Source organism: Pelodiscus sinensis, chromosome 9, assembly GCF_049634645.1.
Source record: "Pelodiscus sinensis isolate JC-2024 chromosome 9, ASM4963464v1, whole genome shotgun sequence".
NCBI lineage: Eukaryota > Metazoa > Chordata > Testudines > Trionychidae > Pelodiscus > Pelodiscus sinensis.
The window spans coordinates 50,172,532-50,199,907 of record NC_134719.1 but is presented as its reverse complement, the minus strand read 5'-3'; the positions used below and the strand labels follow the sequence as shown (position 1 = coordinate 50,199,907).

General features: G+C 42.9%; 1 protein-coding gene across 2 annotated transcripts; it reads left to right on the top strand.

Moving 5' to 3' along the window:
* Positions 1-883: 883 nt before the first annotated feature.
* On the top strand, positions 884-25,752 carry RGS13 (regulator of G protein signaling 13). Of its 2 annotated transcripts, XM_075936742.1 has the most exons (5): positions 884-1,172; positions 12,251-12,319; positions 15,387-15,448; positions 21,288-21,454; positions 23,738-25,752. In XM_075936742.1, exons 2-5 carry the CDS (start codon positions 12,255-12,257, stop codon positions 23,924-23,926), a joined length of 483 nt encoding a protein of 160 aa, XP_075792857.1. In that variant the 5' UTR covers positions 884-1,172; positions 12,251-12,254; the 3' UTR covers positions 23,927-25,752. The 2 variants fall into 2 exon arrangements, with proteins under 2 accessions (XP_075792857.1, XP_075792858.1); XM_075936743.1 differs by lacking the exon at positions 12,251-12,319.
* The last annotated feature ends 1,624 nt before the right edge of the window (positions 25,753-27,376 follow it).

Below are 27,376 nucleotides of genomic sequence, written 5' to 3'. Positions count from 1 at the left end.
TTCCCTGTGTATGCAGGAGTGACATAAAAGTCCTCAGACAATTCTCGGAGAAAGAATTCAGCTACCTGAAGGAGGAGGAAGGAGGTTCCAAAGATGATAGAGAGAGGCTATTCTCAGTAGTGACGGATGGCAGAACAAGGAGCAATGGTCTCAAGTTGCAATGGTAGAGGGTCTAGATTGGATATTAGGAAAAACTATTTCACTAGGAGGGTGGTAAAGCACTGGAATGGGTTACCTAGGGAGGTGGAGGAATCTCCATCCCTAGAGGTTTTTAAGTCCCAGTTTGACAAAGCCCTGGCTGAGATGATTTAGTTGGGATTGATCCTGCTTTTAGCAGGAGGTTGAATTCAATCACCTCCTAAGGTCTTTTCCAATTCTCTGATTCTATTATTCTATGACTGAGGCTAACTTGAGAGAATAACTAAAGTGCAGATAATTTGATCTAACTCTGTACTGATGACATACCCTTCTTGCCAACTATGATGACAATGATAAAGTTCCTCACGCAATGTAAAAACAAGTCCTCCTTTAACATAGTGCTTCAGGCTCAAACACAGTGCAATATGTTTAAATAGATTGAAAATGCACATCTACAACACCTATCATACTAAAGAACTCAAAGAGAATATACTTTCCGAGCAGAAAAATAATACTAACCAAACAACTGTAGGTAATCACTTCTTTATCACAACTATTACATGAATTTGCCAGTTTTCACGGTGGAATGGTTATCTTTTTTCAACAGTGTTTTTCTAACTTTTTCGTACAGTGTCATTTGATCGAGAGATGGAAAATATTAGTCACAGAATGGGCCCTGACCGAGAATGCATAAAAGGATTTCAATAATGTAAAATACTTCTTCTTTTCAGTTGATCATTACAGAGGTCACAATAGTGCCAGAACACACAGCCTCTTTATCAGTGGTCCATCAGGAGCCCAATGGAACTTTATTTTTCATATTAGCCACATACACTATTTGCACATATGTTTTCAGGAAAGGAGTCAGGCAACAGCACAATCAGTGTGGATACAACCAAAGTATGACAATACTTCTGTTTTACAAGAATATAAAGAAGAATGCTAAGGATGGAATTTGGAAACTTGCCTCTCTGGACAAGTGTTAATACTAAATGAAACATTTAAAAGAGGGTGACAATCCAAGAAAAAAAATTGTAAGTATAAGATTTTGTACAGCTCTTTTTGGAATTTAAATTGAAGTTGAATATTTCCTTTGGCAGATAAAGGTATGGCTTTTCTCTCCAGGATATACTTCCCGTCACACACTTATAAGGTCACTCTTACGGCAGCAGGACCTGTTTTCTAAATGTGCAAACAAATGTACGTCCATATGAACCTTCTGTAATAAATTCTCAGTAGGTTAAGATCAATATGATTCTATGCAATAAACTGAAAACGGAGAGGTTAAACTGAAATTAAACTTTTATCATAAAGGTTTCCTTATGAAGTCTTCAATATACAAACCGTCAAAATAGCTGCATACTAATAGAGTAAATAGCTTCTTTACAGCCTGATAGGCCATAATCTTTTCATACTTGAATTAAATGTACTTTACAGTTTTATTCAAAATAATGGCCTTGCTTTTTGATCTATTAGCACATTTTTCTGTTTCACAGGATGTTCTCTCATTATAGATTATTTTAACGACAGTCATGAGAGACCTATATTAACAAATTACTCATATCCTTTCCATTTGTGAACAGCTCTAGATTTTAGATTAATTTACTACCAAAAGTGTGATTCATTCTCAGAATGTGTGGGACTACTTCATTCATTCATATATTGTACTAACTCAGCTAGGGCCCTGAGATTTGCCTTTTGGGAAATGAAATCTGCTGGAAATGCACAATCTTACATGCTAAAATACTTATCATGAGCTATGTGGAAAAGCTTTATCATAAACCGAAGAAGAGATTTGTGTAATTTGCACACAACATTGGAAAATAGAAAACACCTCCTCTGAACTAAATCCACAGTATTCCCTTTGAAACTCACATGAATGTAGCAGTTATCAACAGTATAGAATATTTTTGTGCTAGTCCAGAGCAAAACAACAAATATACCAATCGTATGTCTCGGAAGATTCATGTGTGGGGAAGGGCTATGAAAGAAAAAGGAATGGTGATGAAAAAGAACTGCATAAAAATTCTAGACTTGTAATTTACCATGTATTTCCATTAATATATTAATCTAACTTAGCATATTCATTCATTTTATTCTTATCTTATTATTTGTATGCCAGTGTTTTAAAAATATTATGAAAGAAATGTTTATATTGTTTCATTATGTAATTTATAAACAGACTCGTGTGTGGATACAGTAGCTAAAAACTGACAAATGAAATTTATTATGAACAGTCAGTGTTAGGCTCAGATAGGGAATGAAAGTATTAGGATAAAAATTGAGCTTTTACATACAGCTTTTAATAAGCAGTGCAAATAGGCTAAGCAGCAGAATGTCAGGGTGAGCAGTGTAAGGATTTTTTTTTTCTAAAAACCGTTTTTGCATGAGAAGTGGAATCTGCAAATGCTGAGACTTAAAAACCCAGGTCACCTCCTGAATGGTGCAGAGAGCACATCTGCTAAATTTGGGCACCCAACACTTTACAGGCTTAAGTTACCAAAGTTACCACAGGCTTTCCCATAATATGACACCCAAACAACCACACTTCTGCAGAACGAAGCACTTGAAACTTCATGAGAAGTGCAATAACACAACTAAGTGGGATAACCCATTTTTCACTAAAAATACAACATTTCAAACTGTATAAAAGAAAGAAAGAAAGAAAGAAAGAAAGAAAGAAAGAAAGAAAGAAAGAAAGAAAGAAAGAAAGAAAGAAAGAAAGAAAGAAAGAAAGAAAGAAAGAAAGAAAGAAAGAAAGCAAGCTCTGGAGAGGGAGAATGCAGTGACTCTTTCTGCCAAATTCTGCATATGAACTGAAACATAACTAGGTAACTTGACACTTGCGCAACATAAATTAGAGAGGGAAGCTTCTGTTTATAAAAGTACAGTATACAAAAAAAAACCTTTCAGATGCAGCGTTACATACACCATCAGTTTCAAGAAAGAATGGGTGTTAATATATTTAGTACAAATATTAAGCTACAAATATTAAAGTTAAATCCATAAACCAACTAAAGACCAAGCAGAAGCATGAAATAGAAAGAAATTTCAATAATCCAAAAAAAGCAAAATATTTAGGAAAAAGGTATTTTAATTTTGCAAACAGTCTCACAACTGATAACCTAGGATAAAATTCTGTCCTCATGAACTCAATGGTATTTTGGTTTTAGGCTCTTCAGATAGTCTAACTGCTGAGCATGACAGAGACTGAATTACTTAGAAGTGACCTCTTGAGGATGCATATGGTATTTCAGTGAGGGAAAGGCTGCACATAGATGTGCAGGCTGTATATATTCTATAGACAGAAAACCTTGATCTTGATGCAATTACCATTATTAAAAGGCAATTAAAATACAGTGATATAAAAGCAATAAATGAATGAAATTGCAAAACACAGGGTCCAAATCTTCGATGCTTTGCACCTTGTTCAGTGTAGGGCTGCCCAATTGGACTGACTGGTATCTGGCAACCCTATCGCAGGGTGCACACTTGGTACAGGTGTAAATGATTACATAAGTTGTTAAGTAGCCAATAAAACTAGGCTCTACATCAGGGATGGGCAAAAGAGCCTCCATGGGCAGGATCCGGCCCACTAAGCGAGTGGATCCAGCCCACAGAGGCCCTGCTGCTCCCCCATCCCTGCCAATTAGGACCTGGGGGTGGGAGAGCATGCAAAGCCTCCTCCCGCCCTGCTAGGAGCACGCGGCACTTTGAAGTGCTGTGCGCTGCTCTCAGGGTGGGGGAGAGCGGAGGAGGCTTTGCACCCTCCCGCACCCCCAGGCCCTAATGGGCCTGGGAGCAGGGGATCATGTGAAGCCTCCTCACCCTGCCTGCAGCATGTGGTGCTTTGAAGCACCGTGCGCTGCTCGCAGTGTGAGGGGAGACTGGAGGAGGCTTCGCGTGCTCCCCAGCCCCCAGGCCGTAATTGGTCTGGGGGCAGGGGAGTGCACAAAGACTCCTCCCACCCTGCCAGGAGCACATGGCGCTTTGAAGTACCGCATGCTGCTCACGAGGGGGGTGGCAGCATAGGAGGCTTCAGCGCACTCCCCCGGCCCCTAATTGGCCTAGGGGCAGAGAAGTGAGGGAAGTCTCTCATGCCAGGGGCATGGGCACCTTGGGGGAACATGGGATGGAGGCAAAGGCACTCCCTCAACCCCAGACCAATCATTTTCTGGGGTTGGGGAACCCGGACACATCTTGGCCATGCCCCTTCTGCTCAATGCCCCGCCCCTTCCTGTGCGGCCTGGGGCCACTTCAAACATTTCCAAAGTGACCCCCAGCAAAAAATTATTGCCCACCCCTGACATAATGGCAGCTTTCAAAAAATGACTCAGCTCTTACTGACTTTATATATTTGTTCTGATTACAGCCATTTGCAGCCTGCCACCAGTGTAACCCCCGGGTCAAAATACTAGGGCTTGATTCTGCAATGGTGTTCATTGGGATAATACTCTGCTCAAGTAAATGAAGCCACACTTAAGGGTCCAGTAGATGTGACCTAATGTAGGCAGCTGAAGCCACTCTTTGCACCAGTGGATCATCGCTTGATTGAAACTGGCATAAGAAGCACCAGAGTCAGGGCCACCGACAGGGCAAAAGGGGAAGTTGCCCCAGGGCCCAGTGATTTAGAAGAGCCTGAGGCTCCGTGCCACCACTGCTGTTACTGTGGCAGCAGCAGCAGTCAGAGCCCTGGGCCCTTTAAATTGCTGCCAGAGCCCCAGGTGGCACAGTCCAGGCAGTGATAAAGGCTGGCAGGGGGACATGTGCACCATCTGGGCAGTGCTGAGGACTAGCTGCCCCTATCGCTACCATTTCTGCAGGGCCCAGAGCCCCATCCCACCACATTGCAAAGGGCCCAGTGAAGTTTGAACCAGCCCTGACCAGACTAATGCAGCATACCCTGTCTACATTATGAGGTGCAACAGTACAGCTACACAAATAGCTAGTACCAATGGCTGAAACACAACCTAATCCTCTGTGCAGACAAGCCTTCCAGGGGGAAAAAAACAAATTGAGATAAAATGATCAAATTCATATAATAGTGCTTCAAAAAGTATATTAGATAACAGGCAAAGAAATACGGTGTATTATCAAATGTTTCAAACAAAGGAGTAGTGAACAGCACAGTATGTTAGGGTATGTCTACACTACAGCACTAAATCGAACTAACTTAATTCGAATTAGTTAATTCGAACTAAGCTAATTCCAACTAGTGCATCTAGACCTAAAAACTAGTTCAAATTAGCATTTTGCAGACCCTGAACCCCTGACCCTCAATTAGCACATTGAGTGGACCCTGAACCAAAGTTAAGGCTGGCCAGAAGCAGTGCTGGCAGGGCATCAGGTTAGGACTTAGAGCATGGAGCTGCTGTCTCAGGCTAGCCGAGGGCTGTGCTTAAAGGGACCCGACCCCGACCCCGAACAGACAGTTCTCAGGGTTCCCCGCTCACTTGTCTACCTCGATGAGGGACAGCAAAGCAATCCTGTCTTGGAGTGCCCTGAGTGCCCACACTCGGCACATCACAGCACTCGGACATCAGCCTGGCTGCACTTGCCGCAGGCTGCCATCCGGGGGGGTCAGTCGGGAGGGGCTGCAGGAGAGTTTCCATCCCGAGGAGTCCGCAGAGCCACCCCAGTCCTCCTCATCGGAGGCTTGTACCCCATTCCTCCCTCACATCCTTCCGCTTACCCCTTCCTAACCCCCCCCTTCCTGATGTACAAAATAAAGGACACGTGGTAAAAAATAGAAACTCTCTTTATTTAACAAAACTGGGGGAGACTGGGAAAAGGAGGTGGGAAAGGGGAAGAGAGAGGGGAGGGGGAAACCTGGGAGGAGGGAGCTGAAAGGGGGAAGACAAGGGAACAAGGAGGATGGAAAGTATCAAACTATGGTACGCCATATCTTCAGTACTGTGTACAGATGTGATCTCCTCACCCCAGAAAAGATATTTTGGCCTTGGAAAGGGTTCAGAAAAGGGCAACTAAAATGATCAGAGGTTTGGAACAGGTCCCATATGAAGAGAGGCTAAAGAGACTGTGACTTTTCAGCTTAGAAAAGAGGAGACTGAGGGGGGATATGATAGAGGTCTATAAAAGCACGAGTGGTGTGGAAAGGGTGCATAAAGAAAAGTTCTTCATTCATTCCTATAATAGAAGGACTAGAGGACACCAAATGAAATGAATTGGTAGCAGGCTTCAAACTAATAACAGACAGTTCTTCTTCACAAAGCAAATAGTCAACCTGTGGAATTCCTTGCCTCAGGAGGCTGTGAAGGTTAGAATTATAACAGAGTTTAAAGAGAAGTTAGATAAAGTCATGGAGATTAGGTCCATGGAGTGGTATTATCCAGGGGGTAGAAATGGTGTCCCTGGCCTCTGTTTGTGGAAGGCTGGAGATGGATGACACGAGACAAATGGCTTGGTCATTGTCTTCGGTCCATCCCTTCCAGGGTACCTAGTGTGGACCGCTGTCAGCAGACAGGCTACTGGGCTAGATGGCTCTTTGCTCTGACCCAGTATGGCCATTCTTATGTTCTTATGTTCTAAGCTCAGGGCTCAGGGTCGGGGTCTCACTCGACCAACTTGATTTTCATGCAAACCTGCTCCTGGGTGGCCAGGCTGGCAGCTATACTGCCCCAGACGGCTACTTTCCTGTGCCTAGTGCAGAGGTTGTGGACGTTGGACGCCTCCCCCAAACTTGGATGAGGTCCACGATCTCCGCACTAGACCAGGCGGGCGCCCGCCTCATGCGGCCCCGGGCAGGTTTCTGGGAGCCGCCAGCCTGGTCCTGGGAAGAGGTGGAGGGCTGGGTGGCAGTAGGTGGCTGGCTCGTGCCGTACCAGGTGCAGGGTCTGCTGGCTGGGTGCTGGCAGGCTTGCACCTGGCACGGGCACCATAGCCAGACCGTGCCCCTTTAAGGGCTCCGTGGCCGGGAGGGGGGCAGACAAGTTTCCCTGGTTGTGCCTAGAGTGGTCACCAGGGCAAGCTGGGAAGGGCTAGCCTCCCACTAGTTTGAATTAAGTGGCTACACAGCCCTTAATTCAAACTACTTAATTCGAACAAGGCGTTAGTCCTCGTAGAATGAGGTTTACCTAGTTCGAATTAAGCTCGAACTTGCGGTTTGTATGTGTATTGCCTATTAAAGTTAATTCGAACTAACGGCTGTTAGATCGAATTAACTTTGTAGTGTAGACATACCCTTATTTATTCAAGCTCTAGGACACCATATTTGTTTAAAGAATGTATCTTTGCTGTAAGAAAAAAACAGTCTACTTTTACAATACAGTTTTCCAGACAGTAATCACCCCACAAAAATATATTTGTTATTAACTCATAGTTTAATAAAGAGTTCAACAATGTAGATTACCTTATATCTTAAAACCAAGCCATCCAGGTTATGTTTTGTTTGTGTTCCACTCCAGTTATCTAATATATATAAAGGCTGCAGATAAGTATTTCAAAAATGGGGGACTGAAGGTAGATGCTAAATCTATATTTAGATGCCTAAATACATGCCTTATTTTTGAAAGGATTAAGTACCCAGTTACTCACTTTGAAGTCTGTTTTAAATTTCAGTGGGGGTTTCAGCTGAATACATTATTTCAGTTTTGCTTGTGGGCATGTTTGGGGCATACAGGCAATCCCCAGGTTACATGGATCCGACTTACATCGGATCCCTACTTACAAATGGGGTGAGGCAACCCCGCACTAGCTGCTTCCCCTCAGCAGACCAGGGAGACGCGAAGCTAGCGCCCCTCCCCTCCCCCCAGCAGACCAGGGAGATGCGGAGCGGCTTTTCTCAGCAGACACCTCAGCCTGAGAATAAAGGACTGAGGGAAGTGAGGTGTGGGAGAATAAAACTGAGCTCTGGAGAAATGTTTGGCTTGAGTTTCCCCTACAATATGTACCAGTTCCGACTTACATACAAATTCAACTTAAGAACAAACCTACAGTCCCTATCTTGTACGTAACCCGGGGACTGCCCGTACAGTACACATACAATTTAGAAAAACCAGCTGTGATTGTGCAGGGAACTGTGCAAAGCCATAGAGCTAAGATTATTCTAGCAGCATTCTCCAGGATACTGGAATGTATTCTCTTGGTTTTGAGGGGATAAAACTTCATATAGTGTTATCAGCTATGGTGCTTTACAAATATGCATTTTAATTTCTGGTAGGAAACCTAATGGGTATTTTGCTGGTGTAAACTGATGTAGTTCCGTTGATTTTAGGCTCTAAGACTCTGTCCCAATTGTGAGAGAGATGAATTTAAGAATTCCATGGTTCACAGGGTACGTCTAGACTACAGGGTTTTGTCAACAGAAGTTTGTTGACAGATACGGCGAGCCCTGCTAATACCAATATATCTTTTTTGAGATGAGGAGGCTACATCTGTACGCAGTATTCCAGATGTGGGCGTACCATGGATTTCTATAAGGACAATAAGATATTCTCTGTCTTATTTTCTATCCCTTTTTTAATGATTCCTAACATCCTGTTTGCTTTTTTGACTGCCACTGAACACTGCGTGGATGTCTTCAGAGAACTCTCCACGATGACTCCAAGATCTCTTTCCTGATTAATTGTAGCTAAATTAGCCCCCATCATATTTTATGTATAGTTGGGATTATTTTTCCCAATGTGCATGACTTTACATTTATCCACATTAAATTTCATTTGCCATTTTGTTGCCCAGTCACTTAGCTTGGTGAGATCTTTTTGAAGTTCTTCACTGTCCGCTTTGGTCTTAACTACCTTGAGCAGTTTAGTATCATCTGCAAACTTTGCCACCTCACTGTTTACCCCTTTTTCCAGATCATTTATGAATATGTTGAATAGGATTGAACATATTAGTGTAGGGGTATGTCTACACTACAATGTTAGTTCGAACTAACAGACGTTCGTTTGAACTAACTTTAATAGGCGCTACACTAGCGCTCCGCTAGTTCGAATTTAATTTGAACTAGAGGAGCGCTTAGTTCGAACTAGGTAAACCTCATTTTACGAGGATTAAGCCTAGTTCGAACTAGCTAGTTCGAATTAAGGGGTGTGTAGTCCCTTAATTCGAACTAGTGGGAGGCTAGCCCTCCCCAGGTTTCCCTGGTGGCCACTCTGGCCAACACCAGGGAAACTCATCTGCCCCCCTCCCGGCCCCCAACCCCTTAAAGGGGCACGGGCTGGCAACGGTGCCCGTGCCAGGTGCAAGCCTGCCAGCACCCAGCCAGCAGATCCTGCACCTGGCACGGATCGAGCCACCCACCCGATGCCCCCCAGCCCATCCCCTCTTCCCGGGACCAGGCTGGCGGCTCCCAGGAGCTTGCCCAGGACCGCAAGAGGCGGGCACCCACCTGGGCTAGTGCGGACATCGTGGACCTCGTCCACAACCTCCGCACTAGGCACAGGAAAGTGGCCGGCTAGGGCAGGAGAGCGGCCAGCCTGGCCACCCAGGAGCAGGTGTGCATGAAAATCAAGGTAGTCCCTGAGACCCCTGACCCTGAGCCCTGAGCTTACAATGGCCGTCCTAGGTCAGACCAAAGGTCCATCTAGCCCAGCAGCCTGTCTGCCGACAGCGGCCAACCCTAGGAACCCTGGAGGGTATGGACCGAAGACAGTGACCAAGCCATTTGTCTCATTCCATCCCTCTCCAGCCTTCCACAAACCTAGGGCAGGGACACCACTCCTACCCCCTGGCTAATAGCACTCCATGGACCCAACCTCCATGACTTGATCTCACTTCCCTTTAAACTCTGTTCTAGTTCTAGCCTTCACAGCCTCCTGCAACAAGGAGTTCCACAGGTTGACTCTTTGCTTTGTCAAGAACAACTTTCTGTTACTAGTTTGTAGCCTGCTACCCATTCCTTTCCTTTGGTGTCCTCTAGTCCTTCTTTATGGGAACTACTGAAGAACTTTTCTGTATGCACCCTCTCCACCCAACTCCTGCTTTTAGAGACCTCTATCCTGTCCCCCCTCCGTCTCCTCTTTTCTAAGCTGAAAAGTCCCAGTGTCTTTAGCCTCTCTTCATAGGGGACCTATTCCCAACCCCTGATCATTTTAGTTGCCCTCCCCTCTCCCACCCTCTCTCTTCCCCTCTCCCATCTCCTTTTCCCAGTCTCCCCCAGTTTTGTTCAATAAAGACAGATTCCATTTTTGAACACAATTGTCCTTTATTTTGTACATCAAGAAAAGGGGCTAGGGAAGGGTAAGTGGAAGGAGGTGAGGGAGGAATGGGGTACGCGCCCCCGATGGGGAGGACTGGGCTGGCTCTGCGGGCTTCTGGAGGTGGAAGCTCTCCTGCAGCCCCCCAATTGCCCCCTCTGCCCAGATGGCAGCCTGCGGCAAGTGCAGCCGGGCTGATGGCCGAGTGCTGTGATATGCCCAATGTGGGCACTCAGTGCACTCCAAGCCAGGACTGCTTTGCAAGTGGGGCACCCCTGAGAACTGTCTGTCCAGGGTGGGGGTCGGGACCCTTTTAGCACAGCCCTCAGCTAGCCTGAGACAGCATCTCCACGCTCTAAGTCCTCCTCTGATGTCCTGCCGACACTGCTTCCGGCTATCCTTAAGCCTGCTTCAGGGTCCACTTAATGTGGACATGCTAGTTCGAATTAGCAAAACGGTAATTCGAACTAGTTTTTTAGTCTGGATCCGTTAGTTTGAATTAGCTTAGTTGGTTAGTTCGAATTAACGTTGTAATGTAGACGTACCCTAGTAATCTAACTACACTAATTAGATTAGTGTAGTAATGTAACTCTAGACTGAGAATAGTGTAGTAATCTAACTCTAGATGTATCTATCCAGGAATTCATTTTCAGGCCTGTCAACAGCAATGGGGAGGACTCAGCCTTGGGCAGAAGAGGTGGGATAGGAATAGCCAGCCCTCGTCACCACCTAGACTGTGCTGCATCTCCCTGACCCAGCCCTCAGAGCCATCAGGACCATCTGGTGGCAATTTAAAAGGGCTGGGGCTTTGGCCACTGCTTCCGCCATGGCAACAACAGTAGCAGCCCAGAAACCTGGGCCCTTTTAAATCACTGGGAACCAAGGCAACTGCCTCCCTCACTTCCCATTCGTGGCCCTGCTCATCTTAGAGAAAGACCTGCTTCATAACACAACATTATACATAAATGTATGGAAGAATTCAGCCTTCAGAATATATGGTATTACTTAAAGAAGGAAATGGACAAATTAATAAAAAAACTACAAATAAAAAGGAGAAGGGATACAGATTCTTTACTTCACAAATAATATCCTAGTATAGATATTTCCTCATTGCAACAACACAGACAGTACCCCTAGTTACGGACAGGAACCATATATCAGAACAAGTTTATTAAATCTGATCAACAATTTGTATTAATAGTAGTTCAGCATATCCCAATAACAAATTCAAAGTTATTCAATTTAAAAGTCTTGAGCTTTTACATACAAGTTTCAAAGCCTGTGACTGGAGAAATTCCCATTGACTTTAATGGACTTGGAGTCAGGCCTCAAATCTCCTAAATCTCTCAAGGCATATTTATAGTGTATGCTTCAAAATATTTTTAAGAGGAATACTTTACTTCTTAACAAAAGAGAATGAAAAACATAAAGCCCTGTAAAAAGGTCTAGGAAAAAGTCAAAGTTAGGAATAGCATTGCAGTAGATTTTAATAAGACTCAAGCTTTTCTAGAGTTATGTATCTGGGATTGTGGGATTACTGATGTGTTATTTTATAAAGAGAGGAAATTGCTACATTTATGGTTTTCTTTAAAAAAAAATACCAAAGAAACAAGTCTCTTTTAAAATGGAATAATTTAATTTGTTTCAATTAGGCCCTTAACAAACTTTTAAAAATAAAGTCTTTCAATTATTTTTTCATTAATGCTCAAGAGCCATGGGCTAAATATCCATTGAGATGAGTGAAGATGCCATCATTCTTATTGAATATTTCTATAAATATAGTAAGTGAATTTAAACAGTTAATTCCGGTTTTACAGGTGTGATCAATGCCAATCATATCTCCTTTATGTAAAAGGAGGAAAACAGTTGGAACTGGTCAGCTCTCTAAAACTCAAGTGGACTTTAAGCAGACTGGATATATCAGGTTCCAAATCTCACATGTTTTCTTTATTTAGGAGAATGAGCTCAAATATTTGTTGGCTTTGTAAGCTATTCAGAGAAGATGAAAATGGGATCAGTTCTAAGTAAGTAATACTATACTTCTGCAGTCACATAATCCAACAAGATATGAGGGATTTAGCCTCCTGACTAAAAAAGTCAAGAAATCTAAAGACACAACTTTATGCTGAATATTTTCCCATACCCATGTCGTCATCATGGTTGCACATATTGATCACCACTTATTCATGCTGTTGCTTCACAGAAGATCAATATATTTGCATTTTGTTTATGCTGTAAGTAATAGGATTATTTTTATTTGAAGTGTTCAGGCATAGACATCTTTGTCCAAATTCAACTTCTGATATAAGCCCACTAAAGTTAACTGAGCTATACCTGGGATGAATTTAACACAGAGTGTTTGGGTCCTACACCCTTTTATTATACACTCATCCCCACTGCCAGATATGTGGGCAGAACTGGCACCACGGTTTGTTGCAGAGATTGGTTCCAGAGTTAGAGTTACTGTGGTGTGGTGTACAGTTGCTGTTGAGAATTTGCTTCAGGTTGGTGGGTTGTCCGTGGCTGAGGGCTGGCCTGTCTCCCAAGGCCTGTGAAAATGATGGATCATTGTCCAGGATGGGTTGTAGATCACTGATGATGAGTTGGAGAAGTTTTAGCTGAGGACTGTAGGTGATGGCCAGTGGTGTTCTGTTGGTTTCATTGTTGGACTTCCTCGGGTGGGTATTGTAGTTTCAAGCTACGAGGAAGTGAGGAAACAGATCAACAGAGCCAGATGTGTACCCAGAAGCCTCCTACTACAAGACAAGCCCAACAAAGAAACCAACAGAACACCTCTCCAATGCATCATCAGTGATCTACAACCCATCCTGGACAACGATACATCACTTTCACAGGCCTTGGGAGGCAGGCCAGTCCTCGCCCACAGACAATCCACCAACCTGAAGCAAATTCTCAACAGCAACTATATACCACACCACAAGCGACGAGGAGTCCTGTGGCACCTTATTGACTAACTGAAGTGTAGGAGCATAAGCTTTCGTGGGCAAAGACCCACTTCGTCAGATGGGTCTTTGCCCACGAAAGCTTATGCTCCTACACTTCAGTTAGTCTATAAGGTGCCACAGGACTCCTCGTCGCTTTTGCAGATTCAGACTAACACGGCTACCCCTCTGATACCACACCACAGTAACTCTAACTCTGGAACCAATAGATGCAACAAACTTCAGTGCCAAATCTGCCCACATATCTACACCAGTAATACCATCACAGGACCTAACCAGATCAGCCACACCATCATGGGTTCATTCACCTGCACATCTACCAATGTAATACATGCCATCATATGCCAGCAATGCCCCTCTGCTATATACATTGGCCAAACTGGACAGTCCCTACGTAAAAGAATAAATGGACACAAATCAGATATCAGGAATGGCAATACACAAAAACCTGTAGGAGAATACTTCAATCTCCCTGGACACACAGTAGCAGATTTAAAGGTAGCCATCCTGCAACAAAAAAACTTCAAGAACAGTCTTCAGAGAGAAACTGCTGAGCTACATTCATCTGCAAATCTGACACCATCAGTTTAGGATTAAACAAAGACTATGAAAGGCTAGCCAAATACAAAAGCAGTTACTCCTCTCTTGATGTTCACACTTCCACATCAGCTGCTCTAAGTGGGCCTCATCCACCCTGACTGAATTGATCTTGTTATCTGTCTCTAGCCTTACTCTTGGTTGGTACTCTTTTCTTATGCCTGTATATTTATACCTGCCCCTGGAATTTCCACTACATGCATCTGATGAAGTGGGTCTTTGCCCATGAAAGCTTATGCTCCAATACATCTGTTAGTCTCTAAGGTGCCACAGGACTCCTCGTCACTTTTGCAGATGCAGACTAACACAGCTACCCCTCTGATACTTAACATTTTAATAGCCCATATTCATTTTCCCCACAGCGACTTCAATATATTTCATCAGTTTATGGTAAAACAAGGTCTTCCCTTTGGGTATGTCTAGACTATACAGTTTTTCCATGTCCAGGGAACGCATTTGTTCTTCCCCCTTTTTTTTGTGGAAGAGCAAACACGCTCTTTCAAAAGCCTCTGTATTCCTCGTTCTATATCCAGAAACTGAAATAAGAAGGCAGTTTTGCTAGTGCTCAGGGAAACTGACAAACAGGAATGTCACTTGCTCTGTATAAAAGCACTAATGCTGACAGCAGTAAAAATGCATCCGTCAGTAACAGCAGATATGACCCAAAAGCAGTTTTATCAAAGAATAAGCATTCTCAGGAACCAGATGCAACTTCTTTTCTACCCTTAACCTCACACCTCAAGTACTTATATAAAGGGGGGGGGGGGGTCAGTTAGGCACGAGAAAAGTCCTAATTGAACAAGAATCAATTGTGTGAGCGGAAAATATGGAATAGCTGAGACCACAGTTTGGTGCTCACAACATTTCTACCAAAAATATATGTTAAATTGTCCAGAAATTTCCTGAGAAAAGATTAGCTTCTTATAAACACACAGCAGTGATATCTGTCCTAGAATTATATCAAACAAACCTAAGAAATCACCACACACTAAACTACAAAACAAGCAAACAGCTGTTGTGCAGAGCATTCATTAGCACTCGCTATCCACAAGCCAACGCTGCTTTTAATCAAATATGGATTATTCTTGAACTTTATGGTACTTAAGTGGCTATAGTTGGGTTTCAGTAACTGGAAGGATCAAGCAAGAATGCCAACTCTTTCCAGTTTGATTAGAGGCTAATGTATTATGATGCATATTCTTTTTAATCTCTTACATTAATTGAATGTACAGTGGCATTTCTTTTAAATTAACAGTGGTTGGATATGAAAAATTATAAGACCAACAGACTCAGGTGGTATACATAAAGCTACACTGATTTATAACAATTCAGGATATGACTCTTAGAAATTTATTTTTCTTTGAGATTAGTTCTCTCTCTCCTCTGATGTTCAGAAATGAATTTGCACAAAGTCTGTCTAGAATTATGCAACAATACTTTCTTTTTATTTTAGCTTTATTTTTAAACCTAACATTAGACACACAGTTAACTTCAATTCTAATCCCACAATAACCTTTCCACTTTTGCAAAGAATGTCACTGGAGGAAGTGCTACAGTGGTCCCAATCTTTTGAAAAGCTGATGACTACTAAATGTAAGTAGTTGTATGTTTGTACTCTAGCAGAGATATTTACCAGTTACCTAACCCTTATTTAGAAATATGTGAATAAGGATGGGAGGGCTCAGATGATTTAATAGAATATCTCATTTACTGTGTTTTATGGAAACTGCCTTCTGTTAAAAAGGAAAATGAATGAAAGAATTGTAATAGCAAATCAATTACTAATGCTCTTGATGTCCATGGAATATAATTAGTCACTATGAATTCTTCCATGAGATAAAGATAGGTGAGGTAATAGCTTCTGCTGCTACAAGAGATAAGTTTTTGTGCTTCACAGAGCTCTTCCTCAGTTCTGGAGAAGGTAACCAGAGCATCCTAATTAAATATAAACCCAGATGGGCCATTAAGCAAAAAGGAATTCACAAATGCTGTAGGAGACCAGTTAAAATTAAGTAAGCCATTAAGGGTTATCAGATAGTAGGATATGTTACACGTTTTTGTAATAAACCATAAATCCAGCATCTATGTTAAGTCAATGGTTTTAAGTTTCAGCAAACTTATAAATTTAAGTTTCTAGTCTCATCTTGCAAAAGAAATCTGACTTTCCACAGGTTTACTTTGAGGATGAGGACTGAGAGGTCAAATATGGAGTGACTGCTTTGTGAAAAGTGTTTGTGACACTGTTGTTTTGGAACACTGGATGTGCTAGTTGTGGTACACCACAGGTTGATATAGGCATTTGATACAGGACGTATGAGTCTTGAAAGGTGTGCTCTGAGGAGTATTGATCATTGTAGCAATGGACAAACATCTGCAGGTTTGTATTTGTTATTATGGCAGAATCTAATGCTGTATTGAATTGGTGTGTCTTAGTGCATGGGAACCTTGGTTCTGATAATGATCTTGGTAAGGTTGGGAGGTTGTTTAAAGGCCAGAAGAGGGGGCTTAGGAAAGATTTATTTTAATATGTGGTCCCTTCAAGTATGGGTTGTAGTTTGATGAAATCCACTGTGGGTTCCAGCATGGAGTGCTGGTGAAAACTAGGGGTAAATGTTTAATGTCGGCTTTTTCCTGTTGTGAAGCAGCTTCTCCCAAGATATTTGTGTGACTCATTCTATGATGTGATCTGTTTTGCTGGTAGCATGTCCTTGTTTGGTGAAGACTTTTTATTAGTTTGTTTATGTTCATACCACGGACTTTCTCCTTGGAGTAAATTCTGTGGTAACAGAGGGTATGTCTAAACTGCATCCCTCTGCCGACTGAGGTTGACATTGCAAATGAGGCAGGGATTTAAATATCCCACACCTAATTTGCATAAAAATAGCTGCCGTATTTTGCAGACTCAGCACATTGTCTGAAAAAAAGCGGCAGTCTAGAGGGGGATCTGTCGAGAAAGAAAGCCTTTTTCGACAGATCCTGTAAACCTCCTTGCAGGCCATTTTTATGCAAACTAGGTGCGGGATATTTAAATCCCTGCCTCATTTGCAAAGTCAACCTGCCTAATCTGCATCCCTCTGCCGACAGAGGGATGCAGTCTAGACATACCCTAAGTGGTTGACTGTGGATAAATGGATTTCTTGGTGTGTCCAGAATGGTTGCTGAATCCATTGGTGTCATGTATATGGTTGTCTAAAGGATTCTGTTGTTGAAGCTGATCATAGTATCAAGAAGGTAGTATGGGAATGTTCTAGAATGTTTGATGGATGGGCAGTGATGCTTGAAGTTCTGGTGGAAATCTATTGGTAAGCTTAGGTGAATTGTCCAGAGGATGAAAATATCATCAATGTCCTCAGTTCTCATTCTAAATGGAAGCCTTCTCCTTCAAAGGACAAGCCTTGGAATTTAAATGTATATCTCTGATGAGCACGAAAAAGAATAGACTTAAACAGAGATACTGAATGTATGGCTTATAATTATATGCAACAGACCCCACTCCCTACTAACTCTTAAGTGCCTGCTTCATTTAAATGGTTTCCCACAACATATGTTAATCCTTCATATTTAAGGAGCTGTCCCATCTTGTATTTTCACCATGAATTTTTCTGGCATTCATAGAAATAAACCATAAATATTCTTTGGTCATGATATAAACCCTTAAAATTATCCATACATTTTTAAGTACCACCATTGTTTCAAATTTCAAAACAAATACTAAAAGAGCTGCAAACGGCAAGATTTTTATGTATTTAACACAAAAATCAAAGAAAAGGATATAAGAATGGCCATATTGGGTCAGATCAATTGTCCATTTAGGTCAGTTATCTGTCATCTGATAATGGCCAAAGCCAAATATTTCAAAAGGAATTAACAGAACAGATAAATTATCAAGTGATCCAGTCCACAAATATGACCATCTGAGTCTAGGGACACCCAGAGCATGGTATTGCATCCCTATACATATTAGCTAATAGCCATTCATTGGCCTATTCTCCATGGGCATGTCTACACAGCAAAGTTATTTCGAAATAACAGCCATTATTTCAAAATAACTTTATTAGCATCTACACAGCCAAAACGCTATTTAGAAATTAATTCGAAATAGCGAAGCGCTTATTTCAAAGTTGATAAACCTGATTCCACGAGGAATAACACCAAATTCGAAATAGCTATTTCAAAGTAAGTGCTGTGTAGACACTTATATCGAAATAGGGGGCCATCAGCCTTCCCAGGGTGCCCTGGTGGCCACTCCAGACTCAACCAAGAACTCTCCTCTCCCTCCTCTCTCCCTGGACCCTTAAAGGGGTTGACTCTGGTCACAGTGCCTTGCTAGCTCCAAGCCTGCCATCTCAGAGCCAGCAGTCACTGCCCCTGACCCAGTGACCCCAAAATATGAGTAAGCCACTGGCAGACAGCCCTCCACCACTCCCCAGGAGCAGTCTGTCAGCTCCCAGGAGCCTGCCAGGGACCGGAGAAGGTGGGCGTCTTCCTGGTCCAGGGTGGAGATCATGGACCTTATTCAGGTTTGGGGGAATGCCCCCAGCATCCAAGATCTCCGCACTAGATGGGGTAACACAGCTGTCTATGGCAGGATAGCTGCCAGCCTGGCCACTAAAGGCCACATGCGAACCCAGGAGCAAGTTTGCATGAAAAGCAAGTTGGTCCGGCGAGACCCCCAACCCTAGGCCCTGAGCTTCTCCTCCCCCTTCTTCCCCTTACTTCCCTCTTCCAGCTCCCTCCTCCCAGGTTTCCCCCTCCCCTCTCCCACTCTGTCTCTTCCCCTCTCCCACCTCCTTTTCCCAGTCTCCCCAGAGGTTTATCCCCCCTCCCCCAGTTTTGTTCAATAAACTCAGTTTCTATTTTTGAACATACATGTCTTTTATGTGACATCAGGAAAGGGGGTTAGGAAGGGGTAAGTGAAAGGGACATGAGGGAGGAATGAGGCATAAGCCCCTAGTGGGGCAGACCAGGGAGCCTCTTAGTGCTCCTCAGGGTGGAAGCTGTCCCATCGAGCCCCCTGGATACTGACAGTCCCCCGATGGACCTCCCAGATGGCAGTCCGCAGAAAGTGCAGCCAGGCTCGCAGCAATGCATCCACAAGAAGCACCAGAGTGCCCAGGGCAGTTCTGACTCCATGTTACAGAGTGCTGTGGTGTCCTGAGAGAGGGCAACCAGAAACAAAATGCTTTGTTGTCCGTCATTGAGGCAGGCAAGCAAGTAGGGAAAGCCAACAACCGGCTGTCTAGGGGGAGTCCCTTTAAGCACAGGCCTCAGCTAGCCTCAGGCAGCAGCCACACAAAGTAACTCCTTACCTGATGCCCTGCCAAACCTGGTTCCGGCCGGCCTTAAATGCAATTCAGCGTCCACTCAGTGTTGACGCATTATTTCAAAATAGCAAAACACTATTTTGAAATGCATTTTGTGTGTAGACACGCTATTTCGAAATAACTTATTTCAAATTAACTATTTCAAAATAAAATATTTCGAAATAACACTGTAGTGTAGACATACCCCATGAACTTATCTAATTATTTTTTGAACCCACTTATAGATTTCACCCCCACAACATCTCGTGGCCACAAATTACACAGATTAACTATGCATTATATGAAGAAGTACTTCCATTTGTTTAAAACCTCTTGCCTGCTAATTACATTGGCAGATAGATCCCTAATTCTTATATTAAAAACATTTCCTTAATCACTTCCTCCACACCACTCATAATTTTATAAATCTCTGTCATATTCTCTTTTCCAAAATGAACAGTTCTAGTCTTTTGAATCTATCTTCATATAGAAGCTATTCCATATTTCTAATAGTTTTGTTGCCTTTTTCTGCATCTTTTCCATTTCATTTGAAATGGAGAGACCAGAACTGCATGCAATATTCAATGTCTCAGTAACAGTATGGATTTATATAGTGGCATTATAATATTTCCTGTCTTATTGTCTTTTTCCAATGGTTCCTAATGTTATTCATTTTTGCTGCTACACAATTGATCAAATGTTTTCAGAAAACTATCCACAATGATGCCACAATCTCTTTCTTGAGTAGTAACACCTAAGTTAGACCCAACCTTTTTCTTGTATAGTTGGGAAGTTTCCCAATATGAATAAGCTCTCAGGAAGGATGATGCAAAAGGCCAAGTACGTGAACAGTGAGAAGCTTCACTTGAAGTCAGTGGAGGTGCAACTTCTTATCACAGAGCACTTCTTACCACCAATGAAACCAAAATCAATAGGATTCAGGATGTTTGGACAAAACAAAGAAGGCCCTTTGCAATAGAAAAACTTGGGTTATGTCAAACATGGTCCACAGATCTCATCCACCCTGCTCACGATGGCCTGTGGCCAGAGAACCTCTGTCTCCATCATGCCCCTTTTGCTATATGGAACAACTGGCTAGACTAAACAGCTGTCTTGCATCCCTAGCAATGTTCCCTCTAATTTTCCCCCCTCCATGTGTAGAATAATTTTATGTGCACTGAGATATGTGTGAATGTGTCCCCTCAGTTAAAACAAAAAACCTAGCAATGGGTGCTTTGATAATCAGTTGGGCAGCATTTGGATCTCTCATGACTGGCTGCACAAGCACACAGATTACAGGGAACACTGATCCCCAGGATTAGTTACAACAAGGGTGTACTGTACCGTTAATGTGCACTGGAATTGAAATATGCAAATCCTTTCAATTACTGGAGAGAAAATTCTAGCAGATTTCTTAGTTACAATGATGACAGCACTAAAAGTTATCTTTTCATTTGAAGAAACAAGGGGGAAAATGAAAAATTAAAACCTTCTTTCCCTTTTTTTCCAGACATACCATGATTTTCTGAGGTTTAGAAATTTTTCACTTCATTGCATAGCTGAATTTTCAAAATAATAAATTTTATACACACACACACACACACACACACACACACACACACACACACATGTTTTGTGACTTTTAAACCAAAGATGAGAGGGAAATTATTCAGTATTCTGCTTTCTGTGTACATGTGCAACTCTCACTAATGTTAAGGGAGTTATAAGCATATTTAAAAAGAAGACTATCAAAGCCTTAACCTTTTGAGTATCACATTGAGTAGGCATTTATTTCCTAAGTATTCTTTTAAAAGCCATTCTATTAACAGTCTCACATTTTTCTAAACAATATAAAACAAAAAGGGCCAGAAGAATTCCTTACTTATTTAAAAGTAGTCTGTGATACCCTTCCTGAGTTTGGATAGTACCTTATCCTGTAAGTAGCCCCATTGTCTTCTGTAAGATTCCTTGTGGAATCAGAAACTATACAACATAAATAAAAATATCAGAAACTGGTCCATAATTCTTATCTAGTCATTTTCATTCTGAGCTGAGCAAATCCTTCTTGAATTGTCTTCCTACGTGTAGCATTTATAGTTTATAATGTTAGATTTCTGTAACCCTTTCAGATGGGCCTGTAATGTACAAGACCTACCTGAAGACAGAGTACAGTGATGAGAACATTGAATTCTGGCTTGCATGTGAAACTTACAAGAAGATTGCATCAAGGAGGAAAAGAATTTCTGTGGCCAGGAAAATTTTTAAAAATTACATTCAACCTTTGGCACCTAAAGAGGTGAATAAACATTGTAAAAACTGATCTGCTCCTCCCTCCCACATGCATGTGTAAACACACACACACACACATGCACACACACACACACACACACACAGATGTTTATGTTAAAAATGTGTACATGTTATCTGTTGAAACTGAAAGCAGCAATTTGCAAAATTCAACAATACTTGGCAGTTGCACTCACTGTATAAAGCAGTGTAAAGATGTTTACTTGATTAAACCTCTTTGCAGCACCCTTCTGTGAAGTAGTTAATTAAGTATTTTAACCTTATTGAAACTGAGGCAGATTAGGTTCTAGATCTAAATTTCTGGGGTTTCTCCCCATTCTTTTAGGGAAATATACAAAGCTTGTTGACACCAATGAGAGTCTTTCCATATATTTCAGTAGACTTTACATAAGACCCTTATATATGAAAAGACTGGACTAAGTGCAGTAAAATTTTTGATATCCATCATGTTGGGAGGATGAGAGGTGCCGATGAGTCAAATATTCTTTTTAACTTAGTGTTTGGGATATAGGAAGGGGATCTAGGCTAGGGATGCAGGAGGGGGTTCAGGCTGGGTCCAGGGATTAGGACTGCAGGAAGATGCAGGGGGTTCAGGCTCAGAGAGGGAATTTAGGTGTGCCAGGGTTTGAGGAGTGCCATATCTGGGTGGTACTCATTTCAAGTGGCTCCCTACAAGCAGTAACATTTCCCTATTGCTTCTAGGCAGAGGCAAGGCTAGGTGACTCTGCGTGCTGCTTCTGGTCCCCAGGTGCCAGCCCCACAGCTCCGATTGGCCGTCATTCCCAGCCAATGGGAGCTGTGGAGCCAGAGCTCTGGGGGAGGGCTGAATGTTCCCCTGCCAAGGAAAAGCAAGCACGTCACCATTTCCGGAGAGGCACAAGAGTCACACCAGCCAGACTATAAACCAAGCTTTCAATGATGATCAGAAATGTCAGTCTAAAGAGCTTTGTGACTGGTACAGGGCCACACTAGATAATATTGCTCTTACTGTGTCTAGAAATTAAGTAGGATCTCCACCCAGTTCCATCCCTGTTGAGAATTGGCTGATGCAAGACCATCAATGTGACGGATTTTTTATTAGGTTTTTTGGCAACAGGGCAGTGAAGAAGAGCTTGATTGGTTGGCTCACTGTTTCCTGAGCTTTGCATGAATATTTGTAAGAGATTCCATCAGAAAATACACATGCTCCAAAATGGATAACCTTGCATTTGATTTTCACAAATGAAAAGCAGTGTAGCCAGCCTCAGATACTGAATAATCATGACAAAGTTCTCATACTCATGAGATCAGCATAAAAATTGTTAAAATAATAATTTATGAGTTCTTAATGTGTCTTCTAGTCTTGAGCTTTTAGGAATACACTTGCTTCCTATTTTCAAATTTTATTCTGCAAAATTAGGGCTTGAAACTTTCTCTTTTTTAAATGGAAGCTGATAGTAATCTCAATATAGTCTGTATAAACAAAAACAAAAACACAGCAGTAACCAGGAAGGCATAGATTGCACCTTAAAAAAAGAAATCCACATACTCTTGGTACAACAAGATCTTCATACATCAAAGATTACATTAATTCACATCCCTCCAACTCATCTTTCAGTTTCTAATAGACCAAGTTTAATTTATCAGAGCAAGTCTAACTTACCAAATGTTTTCTTGAAATGCTATTGTCTTAGTTAATCTGCTAGATCATAGTGAGGTTCAATTTTTATTTGCAGTACCTTTCTACCAGCAGTGATAGCTCTTATATATCCACAAACCTTCTACTCATTCACTGAAAATCTTCACTTGACTCCTGAGTCTCATACTCTATAATGAATAATCCATTTCCTAAACCAGATTGATGTACAATCTCTGTTGTATAATAACCCAGAAGCTACAGTGACTTGCATAGCCTGATTTTCAAGAGTGATGAGCACCCAAAGTATCCCACCAATTTCAGTGAGAACTTCTGAAAAACAGGCCTTCAGTTATCTAAATATGAACATAGGAACCTAAGTTTAAGTCAAGGAGACAAACACTTTGAAACAAGATTTTTAAATAATAGATTTTAATATTTCATAATATCTTCCTCCTGTATCCATAGTTAGGTAACTTAAGGCCTGTTCTTCAGAAGTTCTGACCAATAGGAGCCATTGGGTGCTCCATAGTCAACCTGGTGAGAAACCCAATCATATAGATATAAGGAATAGACTGCAGACTGCCAAGATTCATCTTTTATTTTCTGCCCTCAATATTTTTGTTGTAACTCCTTTAATTTTGCTTTATTTTTCAGATTAACATTGATAGTCCTGCAAGGGAAGCTATTATCAGAAATATTCAAGAACCAACTCAGTCTTGTTTTGATGAAGCTCAGAGAATAGTTTACATGCACATGGAAAGGGATTCTTATCCCAGATTTCTTGGATCAGAAATCTACCAGAAGCTCAAACACAGGTTTCAAAGTCACAGCAATGACTCATAAATACATTAGAGAAAGAGCTTAAGGATTTAGCAAAAGAGACTTCCTTCTGCTTTATTAATATTTTCAAATGCTAAATGAAGAACAGAAGAAATCAGACACTGGATGATGCCTTACAAAGAATGGCGGTATATTCCTATGCTGATATTAGAACTGAATATAAAATATATTAAAAAATTGAGAGCCAAAAATGTTGGCCAAAACCTTAAAAAAATTATTTAGAAATTCTGTATGGGACTCTCAGTTCTTCATGCAGCCATTCCTTCTATGGGTCAGGATTCCTTGCTAGAATACATTTCCCATAATGCATCATAGTCTACCCTCTTGCTGAGATATGCTGGTATATTATGGAACACTCATGGCTGGGTGCATCATGGGAAATATAATTCAGAGAGAGAACCTGACCCAAAGATAAGAAAAGAGACCTTTCTGGATCATACATTTCGGCTGTGTCTACACTGGCCCCTTCTTCGGAAGAGGCATGCTAATTTCTAACTTTGGAATAGGGAAATCCATGGGGGATTTAATAATTTCAGGTAGGAATAAGGCTTTATTCCGGAGGATCACGCCAGTCTGGATGCTCTTTTCCGGCTTTTCCCCAATCCGGAAAAAAAGCGGCGGCCATGTTTATTTAAATCCCACGGGGGATCTTTAAATCCCCCGCAGATTTCCCTATTCCAAAGTTAGAAATTAGCATGCCTCTTCCAAAGAAGGGGCCAGTCTAGACGTAGCCCAAGTGTTTAGTTCTTTTACAAAGTTGAAATTTTCCATGGAAACCAGATAACTTTCACAAAACAAAACAATTTTTTTTGACTCTCAGGGTAGGAATATTACCTTTACAAATGAAACAGCAGCTATTTTTTCAATGTAACTTTATGTCTTGGAACTCTCCCCTGCCTGATAGTAGTGGCAGACTCCAGAGACCTTAATCTGATTCAGACCAGCTCTTTGCACAAGTCTTGCTTTGTTCTGAACTTGATTCAGCGCCTGACTACAGCTAAGATCTTTGGCTCTGGTTCCTGGCCTACCAACCAACCACAAGGCCTGACCTTCCACATCTCAGATTTTGACATGACAATAGGTTACAATGGGGAGGGAAGAGGGAAGAGAATAGATTCATGAGCTGCACTAAGAATTTGTGAGCCACTTTTAGTTCACCTCATTCTTGTCTGGAATTTTTAAAAAGTCATTACAGGGAAGAAACTTAGGACTTCACTCACTTAAAACAATCTACGGAAAACTGGCTGCATCTTGTTCTTCTTCTACTATCTAGGGAAGACTAGTTCCATCCCCTCATCAACATCCACCATTATTCAGAAAAAATCATCAGCAGTGTAAGAAATAAGAGTGCTGAGGTTTATAATAGTAGTTACTATGCCATATTGTAAATGCTATACTGCACAAGCTAAAATTCATAGCATTGCACGGTTAATAATCTAAACAATCTCAAGTGAAAAGAGAAAAACTGCACATTATATTTGGTTAAACAAAAAAAATACATTACTTTTCAGAAGGCTTCAAGAATAGTTGTAACTGTCTCCAGGCATATTTAAGCTACTATGATGCATTTTGTACACAAAGACTCTGGGTATGTCTACACTACAGTGTTATTTCAAAATATCTTATTTCAAAATAGTTAATTCAAAATAAGTTATTTCAAAATAACGCATCTACACACAAAATACATTTTGAAATAGCATTTTGCTATTTTGAAATACCGCATCCACACTGCATGGACACTGATTCGGAGTTAAAGCCAGCCAGAACCAGTTCAGGGTTAGGGCATTAGGTAAGGAGTATCTTTGTGTGGCTGTTGCCTGAGGCTATCTGAGGCCCCTCTCCCCCGGCAGTCAGGTTTCAGGAATCCCTGCTTGCTTTCCTGACTTCCACTCCCCCCCCCCCCCCCTCCTGATGTCAAATAAAATACATGTATTTTCAAAAATATAAACTCTCTTTATTTAACAAAACTGGGGGGGGGGATAAAACTCTGGGGAGACTGGGGAAAGGAGGTGGGAGAGGGAGAAGACAGGGTGGAAGAGGGGAGGAGGAAACCTGGGAGGAGGGAGCTGGAAGGGGAAAGCAAGGGGAAGAAGGGGGAGGGGAAGCTCAGGGCTCTGGGGTGAGGGTCTCACCTGGCCAAGTGTCTCCAAGCACGGCAAGTGCGGGGGCCTCGGCATTCCCGGGATGATGGGGAGGAAGGTGTGGAGGTTGAGGTGGGGGGTATGGAGATTGAGGAGGAGGGTGTGGAGGTTAAGGAGGGAGAGGTAGTAGAGGGAGAAGGAGGAGGAGGAGGAGCAGGAGCTGGGGAGGCAGCAGGCACTGGAGTGGCACGAGGCAGCACGGTCTGCACCAGGGTTGGCAGATGGGCACAGATGGCATTACCCTGGGCAAGCAGCTCCCACCGGAAATCCCGGTTAGCCTGCACCCTGTGCTTTTGGTACCCCTGCAGTGTTTGGGTGGACCTGCTGAGCCCTCGGGTACAGAAGGATGTCCCAGGCGGGGTGGTGCGCCCTACACGCGCAGCTGGTGCGGCTGTGGAGAAAGAAGAGAAGTGGTCAGTTCTCACTGGGGACACAGTGGGTGAAGCCCAGCCCCGCTTTGCGAGGTGAGGATCACCGTGCCCTGCACCATCAGAGCCACTGTGCTTGCACAGAGGCCATGGTCGGAATGTCCGGCTATCCCCAGGAGTGAGAGCTGCCCCGAGACTGCACCCAGGCCCATGTGCTGTGTATAGTGTGGCTGAAGTGGGGGGGAGAAGTTAGAGGGGACTTGTGAAGGGAGGGCATCCTGCTGTGCCCTGGGGTCAGGAGCATGTCAGGTCTCTTCACACACACGTGTGACTATCAGGCCATGGCCCCTGTGCGGCACACAGCTACATCCACCTGCCCAGGGGTGGCATGGCACATGCTCACACATGCACAGGTTGCTGCATGATACATGGTAAGCAAGGGCCACGTGCGCGGACCCTGGTCTCCCTCCCTGGACCCTCCCCCTGGGAAGGGGACAGTGACGTCACTTACATGGTGTGGCCTCCCCAGACGATCCTGCTGACTCCTCTCCTGGGACTACTCGGGGGGTCCTGCTGGCGTGGCGGCTCCTCCTCCATGCCCTGCTCAAGGTCCTCCGGTCCCAGCTTGCTGCCCCCCGGGGTGGCATGGACCGCACCTCCCAACAGGATGCAGTCCAGGCTGCCAAAATAGGGGCAGCTGTCTGCCCCTGCTGCAGAGCTGCCCCAAGTGGCCCTGATGTATGCCTGCCGCAGCTCTTTAATCTTGAAGTGCACGAGCTCATGGGTGCGCCTGTGGCTTTTCTTGTGGTAGCTATGTGGCCATAGATGGCCGCATTCCTCCACCTAGTGTGGAGATCATGGACATTGGGGGCCTGCCCCCAAACCTCAATGAGGTCCATGATCTCCACAGTGCACCAGGCAGGTGCCCGCCTTTTCCGGCCCCT